The sequence below is a fragment of the Cervus elaphus genome, chromosome 13 (genome assembly GCF_910594005.1).
Source record: "Cervus elaphus chromosome 13, mCerEla1.1, whole genome shotgun sequence".
NCBI lineage: Eukaryota > Metazoa > Chordata > Mammalia > Artiodactyla > Cervidae > Cervus > Cervus elaphus.
Window position 1 is genome coordinate 71,476,813 of NC_057827.1, and position 26,045 is coordinate 71,502,857.

A 26,045-nucleotide genomic window follows, 5' to 3' on the forward strand; every position below is an offset into this window, starting at 1 on the left:
CTCCTTATTGACATTTTCATTTTGTTTAGACATCATTTTCTTGACTTTCTCCACCTATTCATTTAGTTCTTTGAGCATCTTTAAAATGGCCATTTTAAAGACTTTATTTAGTAGATTTACCATCAAATCTTTTTCAGAAACGTTTTCTGTTGATTAATTTTTTTCCCTTTGAGTTGGCCATACTTTCCTGTTTATTGCTTTGCCTTGTAATTTTCTGGTTGAAAGGTTGACAACTGAAAATAATAATGTGGTAACTCTGGAAATCAGATCCCTTTATTACCATTCCAGGGTTTGAAATTTTTTTGTTAGTGTTATGAATTATTGTTTTGGTTTTTTTCTTTTTTATTAATGTAGGCTGCCTCTGTGCCAATGACTATCCTGAGGCGTAAATTACCATCCTCTCAGGTGTTTTCTGAGCCTGTGCCATCCCTGGACATGCATGTCCACTTTCTAATTTTCCCTAAATACATAGTTGCCTTTGAATGTCTTAGTCTTTGATGGTTCCCAAAAGGTAAACAGGAAGAATAAAGGTAAGAGTTGGGGAAAAGAGGGCGCCAGCCCCTTAAGCCACCTCAGCCAGGGATGAGAGACTTAAAACAGTGGGAGAAGGTAAAACAACAGAGGCCGCCCTCTTTATAAGCACCTCTATGCTTCCCCAGTGGCTCAGCAGTAAAGAATCTGCCTGCAGTGCAGGAGACACAGGTTTGATCTCTGGGTTGGAAGAGCCCCTGGAGGAGGAAATGGCAACCCACTCCAGTATTCTTGCCTGGGAAATCCCATGCACAGAGATGCTTGATGGGCTACAGCCCATGGGGTTGCAAAGAGTTGGACAGGACTAAGTACACACACACACTGCAATTAGAAGTAGCAACTGCAACATAGATCTCTGATATTTGGAGGACTGCATCCTTTTTGCCCAGTTCCTGCCCCCTTCAAGCTATGTGCAAGTTATTCCAGGAACCCATGTCCAGCTGTCCACCACGTGGCTACAGCTGGGGACTGGTTAGCTTCTGCACTTGACCAAAATTCATCACAGTGTACCACCAAGTCTTCATCTGGAAGTTGAAGACTTCAGTAGACTCAAGAATTCCAAATGGTTATGTTAGACAGATTTCCTTTCCAACTGCCGGCTCTGATGAAGTGTGGCACCTTCAGACCCTCTGCCTGTTTCAGAGGCAAGAGCCCTCCACAGACCTTGTCGTCAACTGCCTTCAGGGTCTTTGGTTGGTGACTTCCCTGACTCTACAGTGGACCTGCAGATCTTTTATCTCCTAGCTTCTCCCACAGTTGTGCAGAGTCTAGTTCTTCACACCCTCTACTCCGTGTTGCTCATAGTGGTCCAGCACTCCTAAAAGAGCCCCATCTGGCCCAACTATACATTGTATGTCTTTCCTGGAATGTCACAAGGGTTCACGCAAAATACGCAACGTTTGAAGTTAATGGTATGCTTTCTTCCAAACTGACTTTCCTAATTTGACTTCCCAGAAGCAATGCTTTAAAGATTCTGTGGATCTACATCCTAAAACTTGGTGTGATCAGGCTTCTTAATTTCTGCCAATATCAATTTATTAAGTAATTAATTTTGGTCTTGATTTGACCCGTGAGTCATGTAGGGGTATTTTTTTTTATCCCCTTGTCTGAGACGTCTTCCTCATTTGCAGTGCTGTCAGAGAACTTGGCACCACGGCCCTGATATTTGGCAATTTACCTGTGCCCAGGAGATGTTGAACTTTACAGGCCAGCTCTGTGTTTGGTGGGAGCGGGGCGGCTAGGCAGTGCCAACAGATCCTTCTCTCAGGTCTTGAGCCCAGGCCAGCCGTGTCCTGGCCACCTCACTATAGAGACTGCACTTGGGAGCCCATTGGGACCCCCTCAGCCTCTGACCAGACCCACTGGGAGCAGGGACGGGCTGGCTTTGCCTCGTCACCCGCCCTCTCAGGCTGCTGCCTCACCCCGCCGGCTCCCCTCCACCCCTGCCCCTGCTCCCCGTGACCTCCAGGCAGCCCTTTGTGTCAACTCTGCTGTGCACTAAGGGCCCCAGCCCGGCTCTTCCACCTCTGCCTTCATCCTGAGTCCCAAAGTCCTGGCTCCCACAGCCTCCCACCCAGCGTCCCTTCCTGGGCCTCCGATGGGCAGCTCACACCCACGTCACTGAAAGGAGAATTTTTGACCCTGGCACTCAGCAAACGGCACTGCATTCATGCTGAGGCAGGAGCCCCAGTGGGGGCAGTCCTCTCCCTGTAGACCCTTGGCTCAACCTCCAGGCTCACGCCCGATCTGAGGGCTTCTTTTCCCTCCGCACCCCCGGCCTCCTCCTACATTCCCATCAGGACCTCTGCACAGATCCTGAGGGCGCCTGAACTTTCACCCTCCCTCTTGCACAGCCTGCTTTCCAGTGAAAGGTTGGAAAACCCGCCCCACCCAGACGCCTCCAGGGGCTTCCCTGTCACCTGGGAACAGTCTAAAGCTCAAACGTGCTGGAGTTGCCCTGCGTGGTCAGGCTGCTCTGACCCCTCCTCCGCAGGCTCCTATCTGTTCACGTGGCCCTGCTGGCCTTCCCACAGCGCCTTGTACTTGCAAAGATGTTTCTCCCTCTGACCTTTATCCCTTCTGGTCCTTGTGCCTGGATGTGCCACCCAGATCTGCGCAAAACCTGCCTCTGCTAAGACCTTGCCAGGCACCGGGGTGCCCAAACTTGCCTGGCTGCCATGCCCTTCGTAGGCACTGGTTGATCTCTAATTGTATTATCTGTACCCTGTCAGACAGTGGTGCCACATGTGGTCACACCGTGTAAGTTTTCATCTTAGCATGCAGTGGGCCTACATGAATAGCTGCCATTCGCATGGGTGGTTCATTGTTGAAAGTCAATTTTCTTTGGTTATTTGTGAATTTTAACAATTTCATGTGTTTTACTGGTTATTTGTTGTTTACAACCCACTGGAAATGATCTCCCACCCTCTACCTTCCATTGAAAACTTTTACTTGAAGTTTGTCCCATTTGTTTGGTTTATTTCAATGTTTATTTAATTGGACTGTGTGATGGTTAATTTTATGGATTAACTTGACTAGATCACAGGACCCACATATTTGATCAAACACTAATCGATAGGGCGAAGGTGTTTGAAAAATGTGATTAACATTTAAATCAGTAGATGTTGAATAAAACAGATTGTTCCACATGGGTGGGCCTAATCTAATCAGTTGGTTCCCCAAGGAAGAGGGAATTATACCTTTGGACTCAAACTGTAGCACCACCTTTTCCCTTGGTCTCTGGGCTGCCAGCCTGCCCACTTTCAAGCCTTCTCAGTCACAGGGCCCAGTTGCTTAAAATCTCTCTCCCCTATATCCTTATATCAATGTACACATGTACATTCACCTGTCTATCTCAGATATTTATTCTCTGAAGAGCACTGACTGATACAGACTTTTTCAGGTTACTTACTTCAGCCACTCTGTCTCTCATAGCATTTAACTTTGCTTACTGTGAGTTTCTCCTTATAGATTAAAATTTTTTCTGTCTGTAGGCAGATCTATCAATGTTATTTTTAAAGTTCCTGGCTGTGGTGTCATTCTGAGAAAACGCCTGTTTGCCTCAGCAGAACATAAATAGTCTCCCATCGTTTCCTTTGGTCTGAGTTTTGATTTGCATCAGTGCTGGTCCTGACCTTGCTTTTGTCCTGACGGTGAGAGCAGGGGTCCCGACTCTTTGTTCTTCCATCTCCTGGCTCTCTTTTGAGGTCTTGTCCCACCACAAGTCATCCAGAATAAACTCAACAACATGGGTCTGGCTGTGGGCCAGGAATAGACGTGGGCCCTGGCTGGAGTGTGCAGGTGTGTTCCTGCCCAGATCTGGGGAGGCCTTGGTCCACAAGCCTTGGGGAGCAGGACTGGCTGAGACCAGTCCCCCCAAACACCAAGGGATGGGTGGGCAGTTGAACCCCATGCAAGTGGCTGGGAAGTGACTCCCACACCCTGGGACCAGGCTTGTCAGGCCTTGATTTAGGTGAGGGAGGGTGGATGGGTGCTGTTTGCTGCCTCGGCTGGAAACGGACATTTGTGGCCTGGGAGGAAGGTGTGCAGGCAGGCAGGCTGCAGAGTGAGGGTGTAACCGCCCCCGCCGAGACCCGGTCCTGGGGCCACGTTGGCGCCTGGAAGGGAAACTGCCTGCTGAGCGGAGGCCCCAGGGCACCTGCCTCCTGCAGATAGGCCTCCGGGCAGATGAAAGGGGAAGTCTGCTGGCAGGCAGCTCATGCGCTTTCCTGTTGAAGAACTGGGTGAACGTGCGGGCCGGCTGTGGTCAGGGGAGCTTGGTGCTAGGAGGGGTGCGGGGAGCTTGTGGGTGACAGCTCACTTCATGCTGTGCTTTGAGGCATTTTAAAGTGTTTGCTGGACATAAAGGAGCTCAGGTCCAGACCCTCTGGCCAAGACTGGCACCCGCAGCCTCAGGGGGTCACGTCTATGGGCCTTGGAGCCCTCCCGGCCACCCAGGGCCTGCAGGGGGTGCTCCTGGGCTCGAGCCCCCAGGAAGGGGGGCCCGGAGTGTGGGCCTGGGGGCCACGGGGGGCGGTGTGTGGCCACACAGGGGCTCCTGGGGAGCGGCCACCTGGTGCCCACGAGGGAGTCTTCCTTGGAGTCTCTGAGCCCTCAGCCCTTTGCCGGACGTTGCTTCCTCTCTTCATGCAGGCCTCAGCAGCTGCGGGCACTGGAACCACCCGTCCCGCTGTCCAGGCTGGGGCAGGCAGCCCCCAGGGCCCCCAGAGGTGGGGACACACATGGAAAGTGGGCAACAGGCGTGGACGGCTGTGAGCAGGATGGCGTGGCCAGCGTGGGGCTCCAGATGTGAAAATTTAGATTTCATTCTCTTGTTTTATTTATTTTTTTTATTTTGCTGCCTTGGGTCTTCGCTGTGGCCCACGGACTTTCTGTTTGTGCTGTGGGCTCAGTTGCTGCATGGCATATTAGTCCCCTGACTCGGGTTGAGCCCATGTCCCCTTTGAAGCAAGGCCGATTCTTAACTGTGGGGCCACCAGGGAAGACCTGATTCCATTTTTGATGTCACAGGAACACATGGTGGGGTTTGAGCAGGGGTTGCCAGATGAATGTAGGGTTGGAAAGACCCTGCTGGCTGTGGGCTGGGGAGCAGCCTCACCCCAGCTCTGGAGACAACTTCGAGGTGTCCTTTGGGGCCCCCTTGGCAGGTGGTCACTCACTGAGCCGGGAAGAGTGGGCGAGGGGGCGGTCTGAGGAAGGCCGTCACTGCAGGGATGCTCTGTCTGGTCAGTCAGGGACCCTGTGGCCTGTTCTGTGCTGGGCGCCCCTGGTCTCCGGCTCTCCAGGCAGGCATGCTTGCTGGCGTCTGCTGCACACGGTCTCTGCTCACACGGAGCATCGGGAGACCCTGTGCTTGTGGGGTTAGCTTTCCGGGATAAAGAGACAACCTGCTGGTGTAACGAGCATGTGACCTGAAGAAAGTGCAGGAAGGGCGGGAGCAGAGAGCTCAGTAGGGAAGGGGAAAGGCGAGGGACTTTCTGATTTGGTTGGACATAGTGGGCTGAGGGACGGAGCCTCCAGAGCCTGGGAAGGGGTCTCTTCACAGGGACAGCCAGCGGGGAGATCCTGGCCAGAGAAGGGAGCAGGCAGGGGTGGCGGGACAGGAGGCTGGGGCAGGGAGGGGGTACCACAAGGAACCCCAGGACCTGCAGGCAAATTTCTGATAAAACCTGAGGCCCTTTCTGGCTGTGGACCAGCTGAGGCCTCATCCGAGATCTTGAGACAGGGCCGCTCACTGCTGGAAGGAGAGGGCTGCAGAGGGCATGGAGGGAGTGGGTGGGTGGTCGACTGGAGGAAGCCACCGAGGACCCACAGGCATGGCAGCCACTCTCATCAGGGCAGCGGATCTGCCACGGTGGCAAGTGCGGCTTCCTGGTGGAGGTTACAGGCAGAGGGCAAAGTCTGCGGCTCTCCTGGGATGGGCTGCCACAAGGAAGAGAATCAGTTCCCAGGGTTTGCACCTGAGCCCTGGGAGGACAGAGGGCCTCGAAGGACACGTGGCCTCGCCTGGAGGTTGAGGAGCTTCACCTTGGAGGAATAGCGATCTCGGCCTAGAGCAATAGTGGCTTTGGGTGGGAAGGGCTGGCCTGGAGAGACAGTTGGTGTCTTCGTTTTTGTGGCCGCAGCAAATTATTGCAAACATTTGTTCCTTAAACAGTGTGGAGGCCACAAGTCTGAAACAGTCTCCCTGGGCCTTGGCAAGTATGGTAAAGGCTGCCTGCCCTCCAGAGACCCCGAGGAGGGTCTGCATTGGTCCTTCTGCCTGCCAGAGCTGCAACCCGGCGCATGGCCCCTCCTGCATCCTCAGAGCCGGCAGGGTTGTGTCCTGCGTCTGCCTCACAGGCCTTCTGCTCTGCCAGCCCCCTGCTTCCTCCTATGAGGGTCTGGTGATGGCTCCAGGCCGAGGTGCCAGGCCCCTCTCCTATCTCAGGAGCCCAGCTTAGCCCCTACTCAGAGGCTGCGGGATCAGGACCAGTGTCCTTAGTGCGGGTCAGCCTGCTCTACAGAACTGTGGTGCTGGGTATGTTGGGAGTGAGATGCGTTGCTGACCTCCAGGCCTGACACACGGAGTAAGGTCCACGTCTGGGATGAGAGACGAGCAGGAGTGGTGGACAGGCGCTGCTGGCCACATGCCAGGTGTGGGGGTGGGCTGGGTGGGGGCCAAGAGGAAGACCAGTACCAGGGGGTACCAACCAGTGGCCAGGGGGAACCAACCAGTGAGCAGGGAGATCTAACCATTGAGCAGGGGAACCAACCAGTGAGCAGGGAGATCTAACCAATGAGCAGGGGGAACCAACCAGTGAGCAGGGGGAACCAGAGCCAACTGGTGAGCAGGGGAACCAACGGTGTGGCATCCGGAGCTGAGAAGAGGAGTGAGACACTGCACCCGAAACTGGGACTGCCAGAGACGGGCTGCCCTCCTCCTGGTCTGAGAGGGGAGGCCAGACAGGAGCTGCCTGAGGCCAGCACCAAGGAAGGCTGTCTGCTACACTGGCCTCCCTGCCTGGGGGCTGCCTGGGGCCAGGGCCACACCCTTGCCTGCCGTGGGAACTCTGGACAGCGGCAGGAGGGCCAGGAGTGACTGGGAGCTGACCAGTGCCAGCGTCTTCTCCAAGCCCCTTCGGGCAGCACTTTCCTCCACACCCTGCCCTCCATGAGGGGTGCCTCCTCCCCGTCTGACGGGGGCTCCGTGTGCCCAACCTCTCCCACTCGCACCACTTAGGGCCATCCCCTGTGTGAGTGTGCACGCGTGCGCACGCCTGAGTGGTACACGGGCACACGTGCTTTCATGTCTCTATGAGAGTGAATCCATGTGTGTGCATGTGTGTGTGGATGCAGACCTCCGCATGTGTGCCCACGGGCATGTGTCTGCATGTGTGTGCACCCGTGTGTGCAGGTGTGGACGCACATGTCTGGTGTGCCCAGTCCCTTTGGAGCAGTAGGCTCGGCATCTTCTTCTGGAGGCAGCCCCCTGCTGCGTGCCTGACCCTGCCCACCTCTCCTGTGTGTGTGGACACACTTCGGTGTGTGCCCTCGGCCTCCTGGGTGCTCTCACCTGCAAGATCTGAGGGCTGGGGCACAGAAACAGGAGGCAGGAAGAAGGATCAAAGCTCTTTATGTGGCGGATGGTGGGTGGGGAGGCAAGGGGGCTGCAGCCAGGGCCACCGGCTCTGGGGCTGCAGGGCCAGCCGGGGGCCCCCTCTCTGCACCATGATGTCCTCCTCGGGCTGGGGGCTGGGCTCTGTGGTGGACAGAGGGTGGGGCCGCAGGGTGGGGTCCAGCGTGGGCTCCTCTGCCCTCTGGGAGCAGCAGGCGGTGTGGAGGCCAGGTTCTGTCTGTGCGGAGCCTGGTGTCTTCTCTCCAGGGCTACTTCACCTGCAGCAAGAGCCCCGGGGTCAGGAAGGGGCCGGGGCCCCCACGTTCGGGGCCCCTGGCCAGCTGAGCTGGGACCCCCACCTCCCTGTGGCCCTGGGGAGCGGGTCCTAGCGCCTGTCCTACTCCAGGGCTGAGTGGGCAGGGGCGGCTTCCTCAGAAACCCTGGCCCTGGATGCAGGGCCCCACCTGCCCGGGCCACCTGCCTTGATGAAGGTGACGAAGCCGCCGTAGACCACAGTGACGAGGAAGAGGGCCAGGAAGGTGAGCCAGAGCGGGCTGGCATCCTCCACGTCCACACCATCATTGCTGCTCTCGTCCAGGCTCCAGGGTGGCCAGGTGGCCTGACCTGCAGGGGAGCAGGCGTTGCTGAGGCCTGGTCCATGCCCACCCCAGCACGCGGCGGGCCGCCGACCATGAGGGGTCTGCCCGAGGGGTCAGACCCTACTGGCATTGGGGCCCCATGTGAACAACCTTCTCCCTCCTGGGCACAGACGGGGCAGAGAGGGGTCACAGGGCCCGACGGGGTGCACAGCACGGTGGGGCAGACGGCCTGAGCTGGTGCGCGGGTGGCCCCAACACCGAGGTGGATGCATGGGCCCCGCCCCGCAGGCTGCAGCGACAGCCGCTCGCAGAAGCGGTTGCTGTGTGAGGGTGAAAGGAGAGACCGGGCCGGCATCCCCGCGGGAGGAGCGGCGTCACGAGGGCCCCGGGTCAGGAGAGTGGAAGGGAGCCTCGCGGGCTGCAGCGGGAGTCGGCCGAGGGGCCGCACAGGAGGCCAGGGCAGGCCGAGGCTGGGAACAGAGGCTTTAAGCCAGGGCTGAATCTGTGCGTCAGAAGTCAGTCCTGCTGGGTGTGGGGCGGGGGCCGGGGTGGGATGGGCTGGCCAGCTCAGCACCCTCACGTGGAGCCGCGCTCCAGTCCAGTGGGAGGGCCCGGGGCAGGGAGGAAGCGCTGAGTCCCAGGACCCATCGCTCGGCCCGGACTTCCGAGCCGCTCTTTCCATGAGCATTCCTTCCCTGGGGGTCCGCCTCGAGTCTGACCAGAGCTGCAGGCTGTGGGGTCTGCAGGGCTGCCGTCTGGGAACCACTGGTCATGGCACAGGAAGTGAGCACGGAAACTGTGTGCTCGCCCTCTGTGGAATCTAATGATAAAATACCAATGCATCTTGGTTTCCGTTTGTCTCAGTTTTCCACTAATGAGTTCATATCATGTTCTACAGTGGTATGGGTGCATGATTCACTGGAAAAATTTTCAAAGGCAGCAGCCCTTTGCCACGGAGAACCTGAAGGAACCTGTTCTAGACACATGAAATGCAGGGGTGAGTGGTCTGGGGGTCGGTGAGGCTGCTAAATGCGAAGACAGGACCCCTTGGATGCGCTCTGTTCGGGTGAAGACCAGGAGTCCCGGCTGCACATGGCCCAGCCCTGGAGGTCAGGGAGGTCGTCTCAGACACACAGGAGAGCTTGTGTGAATGACAGGCAGGAGCTGCCAGGATGAGAAGGTGGGAAAGAGTTCAGGTTGGAGCTGAGAAGAGCCGCAGGAGCTAAAGGTCACGCCCCTTGACCCGTCTCTGCTGGGGCAGGAAGTGCCAGCGGGCAGCCCTTTGGGAAGAGCCGGTGAAACCGCGGGGCAGGACGTTTTTCTCAAGGCAACAGAAGCCACCCACAGAGCTTAAGCTGAGAGCACGATCGCAATTGTTTTCCGCTCCAAGATCTGGGTCACCTGCAGTCTAACTTTATTTGCTGTTTTCATTCTGACTATGGGTGAAGGTTTTCTGCTTCTTTGCGTGCCGAGGGAATTTTGATTGCACGCCGGACATGGTGCACAGACAGTGAGCGTGAAGCCGATGACGTATGTCTACTTTCCGTGGAGCGCGCGCACACTTTCCTCTGTCGGGCAGGGAGGGTGAGGAGCTGTGTTTTCACTAGGAGTTGAGCTGGGCTGGGCGGCAGGTTCCTTGGCTGCTGGCTCCCGGTGTGGGAGTGGGGGCAGGCCCCTCCTCCCAGGGGGAAAGGCTCTGAGCCTGGACCTCTCCTGCTGTGGCCCCGCCTGCTCTCAGGAGCTGCTCGCAGCAGAATCCCTAGGTGGAGGGTCAGCGAACCCAGGGGGTTTTTTGGGGGCTTGTCTGTACCCACACCCCGGGCCAGCCTGTGTGGGAACTAAACCTCGGCTGGTTCCCTCACGTCCCTCTCATCTCACAGACGCCCAGGCCTCTCCACCTGTGTTTGGGATGAGGATAACTGCCAGCAGCCTCTTCTGACCTAGGAATTTGGGCCAGTTGGACACTGAGTCTTCGACTTGTCTGAGACTTTAAATAAATATGATTTTTACAGTTTATTTGGCGTTGACCTTTTGTTATCATGTTAGTGGCTGACCTACTAGCTTCTACATCCTAAGTGGAAGCAGAACTTCCACTTAGTTCTGACGGGTGTTTGACGGGTGTTTGAAGGTCACCTTGGCAGCTGAGAGGAGGGTGGGCTGAAGGGGACAGCCCTCGGCCGTGAGACCGGCAGGGACAGGCGGACTGGGGTGGGGTCTGTGGACAGAAGGGGCCAATCCGAGGGGCGCAGGACTTGGGCGGGTGGCTTGGCTTCTGTGATGACGGAGGGCGGAGGGCTCTGGCTGCAGTTTGGGGAGCTGGGCTGACGCAGGTTCTCAGGAGATGGGGCCTGTGGTTGAGAAGCCTGGGACCCCAGAGCAGGACCAGGAAGCAGAGGCCAGGGGCCCCCGGGGGAGCCTTCCAGCTGCTACTTTGTGAGAATGATGACCACAGCTGCAGGCCTGGTCTGAGCTGCGAGTGGCCTCCTTTGAGAAGAGGGCATGGCGGTGGGCTGGGCCTGGAACCGAGAGGGTGGGGTGGCCTTCAGATGCAGGTGGGTGGGGCGGGGTGAGGGGGGCTTGGGGGTCCTTCAAGGAAAGCAGCAGACCCCTCAGGCAGCGGTGTTAGAACAGGGGCAGCCGGCCCAGTGAGGAGGAGTTGCCGTCCTGGCTGTGGAGGGCCAGGCTGCCTTACAGGGAGCGGCTCTGGCTGTCCTCCTCTGGTCTGGAGGAGGGCCCACCGGGGAAGGCCCAGTGGCTGGTCAGTCTCTGGGCTGGGGCTGGTGCTGGCTGTGGTCCCCTGGAGCGGGGCTTTCCCCCCCGCCCCTTCAGGGGCCTGGGGTCTGAGCAGGCCTCCAGCAGCCTCTGCCACTTGCCCTGTACAGAGCATGGCCCTGGCTGCTGGACATAGCTTTGGCCCCTCAGGAAAGTGGGAGGTTTGGGTCAACGCTCTGGGGAAGGCCAGTCCAGAGTGTCTTGTGACTCGAGGCTGCGCAGTGCCTGGGCTGTCAGGTGGCCGGTCCGGGGCGTGGGCGGGCTGGGTCTGCAGGACGAGGCCTGCAGGGGCACGCGTGGTGGGGGCGGGGATGGGCTGGGTCTACAGGCCGAGGCCCGCAGGGGTGTGTGTGGTGGGGGTGATGGTGGGTGGGCTGGGTCTGCAGGATGAGGCCCGCAGGGGTGCGCGTGGTGAGGGTGATGATGGGTGGGCTGGGTCAACAGGACGAGGTCCGCAGGGGCACGCGTGGTGGGGGTGATGGTGGGGGCGGGGACGGGCTGGGTCTGCAGGATGAGGCCCGCAGGGGTGCGCGTGGTGGGGGTGATGATGGGTGGGCTGGGTCAACAGGACGAGGCCCGCAGGGGCACGTGTGGTGGGGGTGATGGTGGGGGCGGGGACGGGCTGGGTCTACAGGACGAGGCCTGCAGGGGCGTGTGTGGTGGGGGTGATGGTGGGTGGGCTGGGTCAGCAGGACGAGGACCGCAGGGACGTGCATGGTGGGGGTGGGAGTGGGTGTGCTGAGGTGGCCTCCCTGCCCACCAGTGGCACCCTGCATGGCCTTCAGGGTGCTGCCTGCCAGGCCCCGCTCTCTCTTGAGGTGTCGGGGCGGGGCTGTGGTCTGCACACCCTCCCCACTCGGCATGGGGCCCACAGCAGCTCAGGCCTGCAGGCTAGGTCCCAGACCCTGGGCGAGCCTAGCCTTCTTCTCCCAGTGCCCACTGCCTCGGGCCCCCGTCAGACACCTTCCCTGCCGGCCCCCGCGTTGGGCCGCCTGGATGCCTGCTGGCCTGTGTGTCCTGCCGCCTCCCTGACTGGCATGTCCACTGCGGTCTTGAGGGGCTGGGCTGTGTGCTACGGTGTTGGGGGAGGACACCTCAGAGGGGAGGGCAAGCCCTGGGCCCCCAGACCCCCTCCTCTGTGGCACCTGCCCCTGTGTTCCTCCAGGAGGCCTATGGTCAGGGGCCGCTGTGGGTGCTTGCGGATCAGAACCCTCTGGGTGCCCAAGTCCAGCATATGTGCCCTCCAAGGTGCTGACTGGGCTACCAGAAGGGCGGAGGGCTTGGGAGCTGAGGAGTCTTGGATGTCCCCAGAGGGCAGCTGTTGAGGGTGGCTGCCCTCACTCCCAGCCCGGGGGAGGCCCCTGCTTTGCACCCAGTGGCGGGCATATCTTGGTGGGAAATGACTGCTTGGATCATGGGGGGCAGGCAACACCTCCTGCCCTTTCTGGGCCGGTGTGTGGCCTGTGGACATGTGTCCGGGGCCAGTGGGGCAGCCGTCGGGCTTCCAGAGCCCGGGGGCCCCCGACACTTAGCGGCCGCATCCCTGCTTCCCAGTGCCTCAGGGCTGTCCTTCTGCTCCCCACCCCGTGTCCTGGCTGCCCCAGGCCTGTATGACTCACCACCAGGGTCCAGGCTGCAGCTGCCGTTGAGGAGCGTCCGGGAGGCCTCGTGGCTGACCACACAGGTGTAGGTGGCCCCCGCGTCGTCCAGAAGGCTGGAGACACGCAGGGCGCTCCAGGTGCGGAATGAGGCACGCCCGTCCTGGGGTGTGGGCTGCGCCGTTGCAAACTGCGAAGGCTCCATCTCTTGCTGGCCCTTCAGCCATGTGAGGAGGACGTCCACGGGTGAGAAGCCGGATACCTCGCACAGGAGCCAGGCAGGGGAGAAGAGGCCAGGCGCAGTCAGAGTGCGGAGGGTCAGATTGCTGGGCACTGAGGCGGCTGCAGGGAGAAGCCATGTTATGCTCGTGAGCTAGGGCTCCAGGGGGTGGGCGCCCCAGCCCAGGGGTCCCCTGGGGGAAGGAGGTGGCTGGGGTGCTGCGGGGCCCGCGGCTGCCCTCACCACGTTCTCTCTGTGCCATCAGGGTCACCGGCGACCGCAGGCCGGGGCTGCTCAGCGTGCAGGTGACGGTGGAGCCCAAGGCCCACAGGGACCTGGGCAGGGCCAGGCGGCTGCTCTGGCTCCAGGAGCCGTTGCGGTCCTGGGTGGGCCCCTCGTCCACGGCCCCGCTGTGGGGCTGCCCGTTCACCTCCCAGGAGAAGTGGGCGTGCGGCGGGGCCTCCCCTGTGGCCAAGCAGGTGAACTCGGCCTTGTCCAGGAGCCAGAGGCCCCGCGGGGGTGGGGGCAGCAGGCGGACGCGAGGGGCCTGGGTGTGGTTCTGACTCTCTGCGGAGAGGGGGAGGAGAGGTGTGAGGGTCTCGGTGGGGGAGCGGCGGGGTTGAGGGCTGGCCAGTGGCCCCAGGCCCGCCCTCTCCCCAGGGACCCCTGGTCTCTGTTGCTTCCAGAAGTGAGGTGGGCAGGGGCCCGCCCACCACTGAGCTGGGGTCTCGCTTGCAGGCAGGCTGTTACCGGTGCCCCTGAAAGCACTCCGCCCTTCTCCCCCACTCTGCCCAAGGGACTGACCTCTGCAGGGGTCCTTCGGACACACCAGTGTCTGGGCATCTGGCTGGCTGTGGCTGGTGGACGGCACTGTGGAGAATGGGGGGAGTCAGGGTCTCCTCCCGGCGCCACAGATGGCTGGGGCCATGGCCTCCCCACATCCTCAGCCCCAGGGGTGGCCTCCCAGCCTTCCCATCATCTAGGGGTCGCCTCTGCCAGTGTCTACAGCAGTGCTCTGGTCCCGGTGGGACCCTGGCTGTCCCCTTGCTGGTTGTGAGTATCTACGCTAAGTGCTCGGGGACCGTTCTCATGACCATCGCCAGGACAGCTTACGGTGAGAAGGACTAGCGAGCGACTGGCCATGGATTTGTGACAGCCAGGGGTCAGCCAACTTTTTCTATAAAGGCCCAGAAAGTAGATGTTTGAAGCTGTGTTTCCACACAGGGCTTCTGTCTGTCCCTCCTCCTGGTCCATCCCTCTAAGCTGGACAGGCCAGCCCTGGCTGCAGAGCTGGACTGGCCAGCCCCGGCTGCAGGGATCCAGCTTCGCAATGCATCTGGCCTCAGGCCATTCTCGAGCTGCACCGTGTCTGGGTCAGGGGCCACGCCCCGAGCAGACGGCTGGGCTTGTGCGGTCAGCAGGCCTTAGGCCCCAGGAGGGTCACTCCCCATGGGAGGGCAGTCCAGCACCAGAGTAGGAGGGCACAGCCTGTGGTCGCGGAGCTCGGCCCCCGTCCCCAGGGCTGCTGGATGGGCGACGTGGCCGCAGCAGTCTGGTCAGGGCTGACTGCCAACGCTCGGGGAGTGCTGGGCTCTGCACAGTGCCCCCCCCACCCCACCAAGGTGACCCTCTAATCTGCAGGGCCCACCTCTCTCCTGATCGCCCCTGCCCGTGTGCCTGACCGGTCACCCCACACCCAGGGGTCATGCACATTGGTGGCAGGTTCTGCCCTGGACTGTGGACATTATGGCCCACAGGCTGGGCGGGGGGCCACCCAGGGAGACATCACAGCCACGGCCCCCTCTTGGAGGGTCGCCAGTGGCCTGGGGGCCAGTGAGGGAACTGCCCAGCTCCCTCCTGCGGCTCCCGCTCTGGGCCAGGAGGATACCCAGGGTGAGGGGTGACTCTGGGCCCACAGCTGGGTGCCCGGCACTCGGAGAAGCTGGAGCCAGGTGCAGGTAGGGGTGAGGGCGGCCCTGCAGGCGGCACCATTTCCATGAGGGTCTCATTTCCACACGTGGGCTGGACCAGGAGAGCCCAGGGCTGGCCTGTGGGCCTCCCTCTCACTGCAAACCTCCCAGTGTGATCTGGGCACCTCACCCATTCACGAGGGGCTGAGGGCCACACAGGGGCCTGAGGTGGCATCTGCCAGTGCCCAGCTTGGGCCTGGCCCACGGCCAGTGTCCCTGAGCAGTGCCCCACCTTCCTGGCTCAAGGTGTGACTTAAGGACTCAACAGAGAAGTCGTGCAGGGCTGCCTGAAGGTGGCAGCGGAGGGACGGGCAGACAGGTGTGCATGGATGGGGCTGCTCACCTGGGCTGCTCTGAGTGTTGACGACTTTGTTGGAGCCCTCTGACCTGGGTGTCGTAGAAGGCGCTAACGTGGTCGGAGTCGGGGTTGGGGTTGACGCTGACACTGAAACCAGAGGAGCAGAGAGCAGGTGAGGGTCAGAATGTGCTGTGCCCTGGGTGAGGGGCTGCAAGGTAGACAGGAAGGGTGGGGGCCACAGGAGGCCGCGTAGGGTGGGCTACCCTGGTCCCACTCCCACCCCCGGCCATGGGCGGAACCTGGCTCACCTCTGGGGGACACCACCACAGTCTTGATGATCTTTCCATCCTTGGGTTGCTGGACGTTGCACTCCAGGTAGTCCTTTGACCCCTGGGGGACTCTCGGGGAGGGCAGGACCACCTGAGAGGAGGCCGACCACAAGCCGTCCCTCAGGACTCCGGGGAAGGTCAAGAATTTCTCACTGCTGACCATGCTGTTGTTCTTGAACTTCCAGGAGAAGCTGACAGAATTGGGCACGAAGTCCTGGGCCAGGCAGCCCAGGACCACAGTGTTCTTGTCAGATGGGGAGCTCTCACAGGACACCAGAGGGAAGACTTTCGGGTGAGATTCACTTGCTGGGGACCCGAGAGAGGACACAAGAGAAGAGGGGGGTGAGAGGCGTCCTGCTGGTTGGGGGTGCAGGCAGCTCCACCTTCTTTCTGGGACAGCGGAGCAGACGGCACACTCAGCCCTGCCAGCCCACCATTACTGCCCCCGGCTCAGCCACTTGGGGCCTGGCCCCAGGGTCTGGGGTCATCAATGAGACTGATACACACTCAGGCCCCCAGTCCTCAGCTCAACCAGTTCACTGAGGTCAGCCCACTGTTGACCAGGACAGTCCAGTGGGGTCAACTCAGTCCAGCTAGACCCACCATACTCAGCAGAGGTTAAACAGGCCCAAAGCATATCATCAGCTTGCCCAAGTCAACTCCAGGTAGTACATTTCTGCTGGACCTGTCTCAGCCCACCATGGATAACCCAATTCAGCCAAGCACAACCCAGCTCAAACCAGCTCAGCTCAGCCCCGATCAACCCAACTCAGCTCAGCTTAACCCAGCTCAGCCCAGCTCAGCCCAGTTCAACCCAGCTCAGCCCAGCTCAACCTGGCTCAGCTCAGCCCAGCTCACCCGGTTGGCTAGCTCAGCACAGCTCAGCCCAGCTCAAGCCTGCTGTGGGTGGCCCAGGGCTGCCCTCACAGACTTGAAAGCCCAGTGGCTCTGATGCAAAAGGCTAGGATCCTGGACCCGTGGCCTCGGTTAAAGCCTCTGGTCTGTGGACACTGCCCAACTGGGCTCGTCCCTCCCAGCCTCTTCCCCCTCTCCTCCTGGGAGCCCATGCGCCCCTTCCCCTGGGCGCCCGATGCCTCCATCCCCACCCCAGCCCTTCTCCCAGCCCTTCTGGCCCTTCTCCCAGCCGTCAGTCACTGCCACCCTCCACTCTGGGTAAAAAGCTTGCTGGTGACTTTAGCTTCCCTACCGCATCTAACAGGCCAAGGCACGTTTGCCACCCTCAGATGGAGGCCCCGTCTCTGCTGAGTGGGCAGCGCTGCTTCTCTGGGAGAGGAGAGCCTGGGCACACGTTCCTGGGGCCTGGCCGACTTGGGCACACACCGTGGGCCCGAGTTCCTGCCCCGAGTCTCGAAGAGTCCTGGTGACTAACTGCTTTCTGGCAAATGTCCTCATTAAAAACCATGGGAAATGCATCTTATCTGAACCTGCTCCCAATTCTGTCTTTATCACAAAGTTCTGCTGAGAAAGAGGATACTCTCTAGCACACAGCAACCATCTGAACCCCAAAGCCGCGTTGACCGCTTAAGTGTAGATGCGGGAAGTGATCCCTGTGGGTGTGAAGTGCCCGAGCCATCCAGACAGTAAGGAAGGGGAGCAACCCTGGCCACTTTCTCCTAGAAACAGTCTTTAGGGAAAGTCAAGCTGAGCGGACTGGGCAGTGGTCACTTGAGGAATTCAGACAAATAGACCTCATGTCTCACAGAGTAGGGGTTGAAGACTGATTCCCCTTGATGTGAAAACAAAAACATCTCATACAGAAGGTCCCTGACTCACGACTCAGTGTTTTACTCTTTGACTTTATCAGGCTGCGAAAGCAACACACATTCAGGAGAAACCACACTTCGAATTTCGAGTTTCGATGTTTCCCCCTGGCAATGTACAGTCTGTCCTCTGCAGTGGGAGCTGGGCAGTGCAGTGGCTGCAGCCCAGACCTCTGGTGCTCAGGACAGTGAGCAACTCACACTCGCAGCCCTGCTGGACCCTGACAACCACCCTGTCTTTTTTGCATTCAGTATTCAGTAAATTACACCAGACGATCTGCACTTTCCATTAATAAAATAGGCTTGAGAACTTCCACATGTACAAGCTGGATTTAGAAAAGGCAGAGGAACCAGAGATCAAACTGCCAATATCCACTGGATCATAGAAAAAAAAAAGCAAAAGAATTCCAGAAAAGAGTCAACCTCTGTTTCACTGACTACGTAAAAACCATTGACTATGTGGATCACAACAAACTGTGGAAAATTCTTAAAGAGATGGGAATGACAGACTTACCTTACCTGCCCCCTGAGAAACTCAAAAAGCAGCTGTTAGAACTGGCCATGGAACAATGAACTGGTTCAAAACCAGGAAAGGAGTACGTCGAGGCTATATATTGTCACCCTGCTTATTTAACTTATATGCAGAATACATCATATGAAATTCCCAGCTGGATGACTCACAAACTGGAATCTAGATTGCCAGGAGAAATACTGACAATTCAGATATGCAGATGATACCACTCTAATAGCAGAATGCAGAGAGGAACTAAAGAGCCTCTTGATGAAGGTGAAAGAGGAGAGTCAAAAAGCTGGCTTAAAACTCATTCAAAAATCTAAGACCATGGCATCTTGTCCCATCGCTTCAGGGTAAATAGATGGGGAAAAAATTGAAACAGTGTCAGACTTTATTTTCTTGTTCTCCAAAATCACTGTGGACCGTGACTGCAGCCATGAAATTAAAATACACTTGCTCCTTGGAAGAAAAGCTATGACCAACCTAGACAGCATATTAAAGAACAGAAACATCACTTTGCTGACAAATTCTGTCTAGTCAAAGCTATGGTTTTTCTAGTAGTCATGTATGGTTGTGACAGTTGGACCATAAAGAAGATTGAGTGCTGAGGAATCAATGCTTTTGAACTGTGGTGTTGGAGAAGACTCTTGAGAGTCCTTTGGACTGCAAGGAGACCCAACCAGTCAATCCCTAAAAGAAATCAGTCCTGAATATTCATTGGAAGGACTGATGCTGAAGCTCCAATATTTTGGCTGCCAGATGTGAAGAGCTGACTCATTTGAAAAGAACCTGATGCTGAGAAAGATTGAGGTCAGGAGGCGAAGGGGACGACAGAGGATGAGACGGTTGGATGGCATCACCGACTCAATGGACATGAGTTTGAGCAAGCTCCGGGAGTTGGTGATGGACAGGGAAACCTGGTGTGCTATAGTCCATGGGGTCGCAGAGATTTGGGCACGACTGAGCAAGGGAGCAACAACAAGGCTTGAGTTAGATGGTTTTACCCAAGTGTCAGTTAATGTAAGTGTTCTGAGCCTTTTAAGGCAGGTGAGGATAAGCCCTGGTGTTTGGCCTGCAAAGCACATTAAGTGGAATCCAAACTACTTTCAGCTTATGTTGGACTTATCAAGACGTAACCAGATGTTAAGTTGAGGGGGGTTGTTCAGACTTCCCGGGGCAGTGAGTCTGGCTGCCTCTCACAGCCCGGTGCCTGGCCTCTGGCACGTCCCGTGTGCTCTCTGACCTGGGTGGATTCCTCAGAATCCCTTTGCTGAGCTAACTCATGACCTGCCCACTGGCCTGGCGGCAGAAGCCAGGCCCGCACGTCCCCAGCTGCGGGCGGTCCCAGGAGACCCCCAGCCTCGGCGGGCCTGGGGCCTCAGAGCAGAGACTGTCCCTCCAGACAGCCCTGGGCCCTGCGGACTCCCACCCCACTGGGCGTCCTCTCAGTATCCCAGCTAGTATTGTAGCCAGAGTAACTCATGACGAACGCCCACGTTTCACCCCAGGTCTGTCCTGAGACGGGCGCCCGAAAGGCGGCCCTGGACATTCTGCAGGGAAGGTCCTGCACTGAGAGAGCTGCTTCATCGCCAGGAGGGAGCCGGCCAGCTAAGACTGTGAGCACACTCACAGGGTGCACGGCGCACACACAGCCTCAGCTTAACTACCTTGAAGGAACAGCTCATTAAAGAGTACAAATGCATTGATAAAATGCACCTAAGACAATCTAATTTCTTAAACATCTACTTTGAAAATGAATATAAGTGAGCAGTTGATAGGCTCTGAGTGAAATACATTCAAACATGTGCTGACAACTGCCAGGAGCAGGGAACGGACCCCCCGCGGGGCCCCAGAAGGAGCCAGCCCTGCTGACACCTTGACTTTGGGTCCCTCCACCACACTGGGAGAGAGCCAGCTCCTGCTGTTCACGCCTGGCCTGTGCTTCTTTGTTGTCATGGCCCTCAGACACTCCCACAGCTCCTGGCCTGAGCCCCTCGGCCTGCGTGAGAGCCCCTGCCCTGTCGCCTACCACCCCCCTGGACCGCTGGAGGCACCCTGTGTGCCTTGGAGTCCCTCGCTGAACGTTCCCCTGCCTGATGGGTTGGGCTGCAAAGGACACCGTTTAATCAGAAATGCCTTCCGGGAGCCTACTGCCAGGAGGTGGCCTTCTCTGGGAACCACGTCCACTTCCACTCCCTGGGAGAGTCACTGTCAGGCCCCTGGCAGCCCCACGAGAGGCATCCTGGGAAGCCCCAGTCCCCCTCCAGCCCCTGAAATCACCTCCCTGGAGAGCCAGGTCACCCTCACCCGGCTCCCTCCTCTGGCCCCCAGGGTCTTCTTTCCAGTCCCACCGCCCACCCCCACCCTGGCCGTTGCTGCCATAGCTAACCTGGACCTCCCAGGGGCCTGAGTGTGCCACCGCCCCTGTCAGCCCCCACCTGGACCCATAAGCTTATCTCCGAGGGCTAATTCCCTGCTCCCCTGCCTTGCCGCCAGCTGCCCCCTCTTTCAAGACCTCTCCTCCGTGCTTCGCCAGACCTGCACCCTCCCTACAGCTTCACCTGAGACTTCCTTTCGCCCTCCGGTCACTGTCTGCTGGCCAGCAGGTGAGGTCTCGCGCTCCCACAGGGCGCAGCGTGGCTGCACATACACCAGCCCTCCACCCGAGTCCCTCCTGTGCACACCACACGCACCCAAGTGTGGACAAGCCCTCCCATGGTTGGGATGCCAGGAATGGTGGCAGAGAGGGACAGGGTGTCCGTGGGGCTTGTGGCAGGGTCCTCACGGATGCACACAGCAGTCCCAGCTCAGGCCACCTTGGGAGACCAGTCTGGGGATCCTCTGCCACTTGGCCATCTTCCTCTGTCTGGACCAGCCCCAAGACGCCACCCTGGCGCATCGCCACTGGCCTGGGAGGAGACACACATCCCTTTCCCATCAGTAATGGTTCAGTGCTCAGGATATGCAGCACACAGGAGTGTGGCTTGGGGTAAAAAAAAAAAAAAAAACCTTCAGGAGGAAACGGTTTCATAAGATAAAGTATACTTGTTTATTTCAAGGCCACAAATGCAACATTGCAAAGCAGGGCCGGGTGGAGCCTATGACTGCGGGCTCCAGGCTTGGCCATGGCAATCAGCTGCACCGAGAAAAGCCAGTTTCTTACAGCTCGAAGCTGGAGAGGACGCGGGGAAGATTTCAGTACAAGCAGACAAGCCACACAGGCCAGGGACCCCGCTCCAAAGCAGCCCCTCTTGTTCCGTCTCTGGTGCCCCATGTTCTTGGCTGACCGTCACTTCACCTGCAGGCAACAGAGACAGTGTGAGTGGGTACAGAGGCGCCGGGGGCCTGCAGGCCTGGGGCTTGGTGGCCTCACGCCCTCCCCAGGGCCAGGCGGCCTACCTTGAACAGGGTGACTGTGGTGCTGTAGAAGAGGCTCAGGAGGAAGAGCACGATGAAGGTGGAGGCCATGGTGTTGAGGTTCTCGAAGCCTTCCTCCTCGGCGCTCACCTCCCCCTCTGCGGGAGACAGGGCACAGGGGTCAGCGCGGCCGAGCTGCCCGCAGAGCCCACCCTGGCCCCCTTCAGCTGCGCTGACCCGCCAGAAGGGCTGGGGGAAGGCAGAGGCGAGTGGGCAGGCGAGCGGGTGTGTGCCTGCCTCCCTGGCACCCCCGGGGTGGCTGGGAGCTGCGGGCCTTGTCAGGCAGCGTCTCGGCCAGGTGCAGCAGGCCCCTGGCCACCTGATTCCACAGCCACAGGGGCAGAGTGTGGCTGAGGCTGAGCCAAGCAGTGACCCTGAGCACCCGGCCCTGGGAGCGCTGGGGTGGCAGAGAGCAGACAGAGCACACACGTGCGCACAAGGGTGGGGTCTCGCTACGCCGGAGGTGGGGGCGTGGCCCCTCTGGAGGGTGCAAGGCCACTTGGGGCTGACCGTGGTGGTCGGGCAACCTGTCTCTGGTGGTTTGGGGTGGGCTCCCTGGCCAGTGAGGACAAGCCCTGGGGGCAGATAGCTGCCTGTGACAAGGGGCCCATCCCTCTAGCCTCTGTCTCTCTCTGTCTTGGAGCCAAGGCACTTACGAGAGAGGCCATGTGGGGCCCGGGCTGGGGCCAGGGCTGCAGGACTCACAGCTGTGGGATCAGGAGGTCAGGTAGACACCTGAGGCCCAGGGAGAGTGACACTGGGACAAAGGCTGAGGACAGTTACCTAGGTCTGCAGCCGCTACACTGATGGGCCCTTGGTCCCTAAAGAGTCAGGAGTGTAGGGGAGATTGGGAGTCAGCCTGAAGGGGCACTGGTGTGGTTGGCAGAGGAGACCCGCTCGCCCATTGGTTCAGTGCCCACCGCTCCAGGTTCACGTGTAGCCCTGCAGCTGCCTACTCCACGGAGGGCCTCCCAGGCATGGCCTGCTCTGTCAGGACGTGCCTGACTCTGTCTCTTAACAGGGAAAGGGGAGAGCTGGGGCCCTGCCACCTTCACAAGGGCCTGGACTGGGAGAAGCACCCCTCCTGGACATGGGCCGGGAGTTTCCCTGAGGAGCTGCCTCTGGCCAGGCCCAGAGTGGCCCTCCGCGCACCCTGCTCCGGGGCTGGGGCTGGGGGCTGCGCAGGAGTCCAGGCTAGGCCGGCCCCCAGACGCACCTCCAAGCTGAGACAGAGGGACAAGCAGAGCACAGGCATGGGGCAGAGGGGCTCCGCCGGGCAGGGTGGCGAGTGACCGCGGGTGTGCAAGGGCTGGGGGTGTGTGAGCCTGGGTGTGTGCAGTGTATTCACATGTGTGCACGAGCATGTGTACATCTGTGCATGTGTGTCTACATGTCTATAACTTGTCCTCATGCATGCACGTGTGTCTGTGTGTGTGAGCGCCCATGGGCATGTGCCTATGAGTGCCTGTGACTGTGCACGTGCGTGTGGGTGCGCGTGTACATCTGTGTCTGTGTGTCCACACTTCCATGTGTCCATGTCTGTGTGTGCGCCTGCTCACCCAGGTCCACCACATACATGTCTGTGTCACGTGTGCCCATGTCTCTGTCCATGTGTGTGCATGTCTGCATGTCCGTGCATGCGTGTATGCACATGCATCTCTCTGCATGTATGTGTGTGACTGTGTGCATGTGTGTGTTGCACACCCGTGTGCCCCCAGTGTGGCCATGGAAGCGACTCGAAGTGCAGCGAGCATGGGCTCGGCCTGCTGTGAGCATCCCGCAAGGAGCACCGGGGCTCCCAGGCATGGGTCGGAAGCGAGTGGGGAGGCAGGGGTGCGGATGGTGGAGGGTGGTCTGCAAGGTGAGGGCAGACAGCCATGGACCCAGCAGCGAGAGCTTTGCTCACTCACAACCAGCATCTTTTGAATGGATCTTTTTATTTCTAATTTTTATAAAATGCAACATCTCACGCATCGACATGGTTAGTTTGCACTCATGCACACACACAGCGGCGATCACCTGGGGGCTCTGACCCGGCCTGAGCGGGCAGCCAGGCATCAGTAGCAGGTGCTGGCCGTGTCAGACATGACCAGAGACACGTTATACAGGGTGGGTTTACCAGTGGACTTGTCCACGGTCCGCTCGGTGACCATGTGGGGCAGGGCCTCGTGGCCCACGACGCAGGTGTAGGTCTCCCCTTTGCTCCAGTCCTCCTCGGTCACTGTCAGGATGCTGTGCACGAAGTACACGCTGGGGTCCTGGGGCTCGGGCGCCGGGCTGCTGGTCACGTACTTGCTCTTGGTCACGGGCTCCCCCTTCTGCAGCCACTGCACGAACACGTCTGCAGGTGCGAAGCCCTTCACCAGGCAGGTGACGGAGGCTGACTCCCGCAGGCTCAGCTGTTCCCGCGTTGGAGGCAGCACATACACGGACGGTGGCTTCATGGTGACATCTGTGGTAGGGGAGGGGGTCGCAGTGGTGAGACTGGGGAGAGCAGGGCCCGGAGAGGACCCTGCTGTCCTCAGACCCTGGAAGCCACGGGAGAGTCCCGGGTGGAGGGCAGGGGCAGAGTCAGGCCTACCTTTGGGCTTGGAGATGGTGTGCTTTTCGGGGAAGGGCAGGTCCAAGTGGGCCACCGTGCACGTGAACTCCTCTCCGGACTCCCAGTCCTCCGAGCAGACGGAGGCCTCGCCCCTGGCGCTGAAGGTGTCGTTGAGGTGTCTTTCAAAATAGATGTGGGTCTCTAGGGCTTTGCCGTTCTGGCGGGACCAGCTGATGTTCAGACCGTCGTAGGAGGCCAGGTTTGTGACCAGGCAGGAAAGCTTGGCTGACTTCGTGAGGAAGATGTCGGCGAAGGATGCGGGGATGGTGAAGACCCCGATGGGAGATGTTTGTGCTGGAGGTGGGAGAGAGTTGGTTGGAGTGAAATCGGGTGAAGGAAGAGGTCCGCCCACAGAGCAGGGCCCACTTGGCTGAGTGCCCCGTGAGCCTGGGGCCCTGCTGGAGGGCGCCCAGTCACCTTGCACAGCCCCTCCTGCCCTTGGCCGCTCCGGGAAGCCAAGGCTCAGGAAGCAGCTGGCACCTCTGGGGCAGTGTCTGCAGACCTGAGCGTGAGCGTCCCCACCCACCAGGGCTGCACTCACTAGCATCGCACGAAGAGGATGCATTCTTCTGGAAGGTTTCCTTGTTGTGCTCCACCTGGCAGGTGTACACACTCTGGCTGAGCCAGTCACTCTCCGTGATGGTCAGCACGCTGTAGGCTCTGAATGTTACGGGTGAGGACTGTACAGTCTCCACCTGGCCTTCAGAAATGCCAGTCACCATTCGCCTGCCATCACGAAACCAGGACAAGGAGATCTGTTTGGGGCTGAAGTCAGTGGCCTGGCAGATGAGGCTGGACTTGCTATTGCCGTTACCAGAGAGGCTGTTGCGAGGCGGGACAAAGACACTCACGACGGGGGGCAACACTTCCACCTCTGTAGAGAAGAACAAGGGGTCAGCGGGGCCTGGACCCTCCCCCTCCCCCGCAACCACGGGACGAGCCCGACTCACTTGCTGCGGTCACCCTCACGGTCTTGACGGTCTTTCCTCCCTTGGGGTGCTGGACTTCACACACCAGGTAGTCATCCGGCTCTTGAAAGATGCTTGAGGAGGGCAGGACCACCTGAGAGGAGGCCGACCACAAGCCGTCCCTCAGGACTTCGGGGAAGGTCCAGAATTTCTCACTGCTGACCGTGCTGTTGTTCTTGAACTTCCAGGAGAAGCTGACAGAGTTGGGCACGAAGTCCTGGGCCAGGCAGCCCAGGGCCACGGTGTTCTCGTCAGACGGGGAGCTCACACAGGACACCAGAGGGAAGACTTTCGGGTGAGATTCACTTGCTGGGGACCCGAGAGAGGACACAAGAGAAGAGGGGGGTGAGAGGCGTCCTGCTGGTTGGGGGTGCAGGCAGCTCCACCTTCTTTTTGGGACAGCGGAGCGGAGGGCACACTCAGCCCTGCCAGCCCACCGTCACTGCCCCCGGCTCAGCCACTTGGGGCCTGGCCCGGGGTTCTGGGGTCATCAATGAGACTGATACACACTCAGGCCCCCAGTCCTCAGCACAACCAGATCACTGAGGTCAGCCCACTGTTGACCAGGACAGTCCAGTGGGGTCAGCTCAGTCCAGCTAGACCCACCACCCTCAGTGGAGGTTAACTGGATGCAAAGCATCTCAACAGTTTGCCCAAGTCAAGCCAGCCCAGTGGGTCCACTTCTGTTGGCGCTGTTTCAGCCTACCATGGTTAACCCGGCATACCCCAGTTCAGCCTAGGCTAGCCCAGACCAGCTCAGCCCAGCTCAGCTCAGTTCAGCCCAGTTCAATCCAGATCAGCCCAATTTAGGCCAGCTCAACCCAGGTCAGTTCAGCTCAGCTTAGCTCCACCCTTTCAGGCCAGATCACTTGCTCAGTCAGCTAAACCCAGTTCAGCCCAGCTCAGCTCAGCCCAGCTTACCCACTCTGCCCACCTCAGCCCAGCCCAGCTAACCGCAGCTCAGCTCAGCTCACCCACTCCACCCAGCTCAGCCCAGCCCAGCTCAGCTCAACTCAGCCCAGCTCAGCCCAGCCCAGCTCAGCCTAGCTCATCCACTCTGCCCAGCTCAACACAGCTCAGCCCAGCTCACTCACTCCACCCAGCTCAGCCCAGCTCACTCACTCCACCCAGCTCAGCTCAGCTCAGCTCAGTCCAGCCCAGCTCAGCTCAGCTCAGCTCAGCTCAGCTCAGCCCAGCTCAGCCCAGCTCAGCTCACCCACTCCACCCAGCTCAGCTCAGCTCAGCTCAGTCCAGCCCAGCTCAGCTCAGTCCAGCTCAGCCCAGCTCAACTCACCCTCTCAGTCCAGCCCAGCTCAGCACAGCTCAGCT

General features: G+C 59.3%; 3 gene segments (V, D, J or C); all 3 read right to left on the minus strand.

The window, feature by feature from the left end:
• Positions 1-26,045, minus strand: part of LOC122706350 — a 191,963-nt gene that overhangs the window by 60,185 nt on the left and 105,733 nt on the right.
• On the minus strand, positions 7,651-17,592 carry LOC122706352. The segment is given in 7 exon segments: positions 7,651-7,926; positions 8,130-8,272; positions 12,639-12,959; positions 13,081-13,404; positions 13,642-13,707; positions 15,151-15,252; positions 15,414-17,592. Coding segments are annotated over 7 exon segments (1,149 nt in total).
• Positions 20,755-26,045, minus strand: part of LOC122706348 — a 78,093-nt gene continuing 72,802 nt past the window's right edge. Inside the window, 6 exon segments of the C gene segment in view lie at positions 20,755-21,027; positions 21,129-21,244; positions 23,266-23,598; positions 23,728-24,042; positions 24,290-24,622; positions 24,699-25,025. Of these exon segments, the coding sequence occupies positions 21,019-21,027; positions 21,129-21,244; positions 23,266-23,598; positions 23,728-24,042; positions 24,290-24,622; positions 24,699-25,025 (1,433 nt within the window).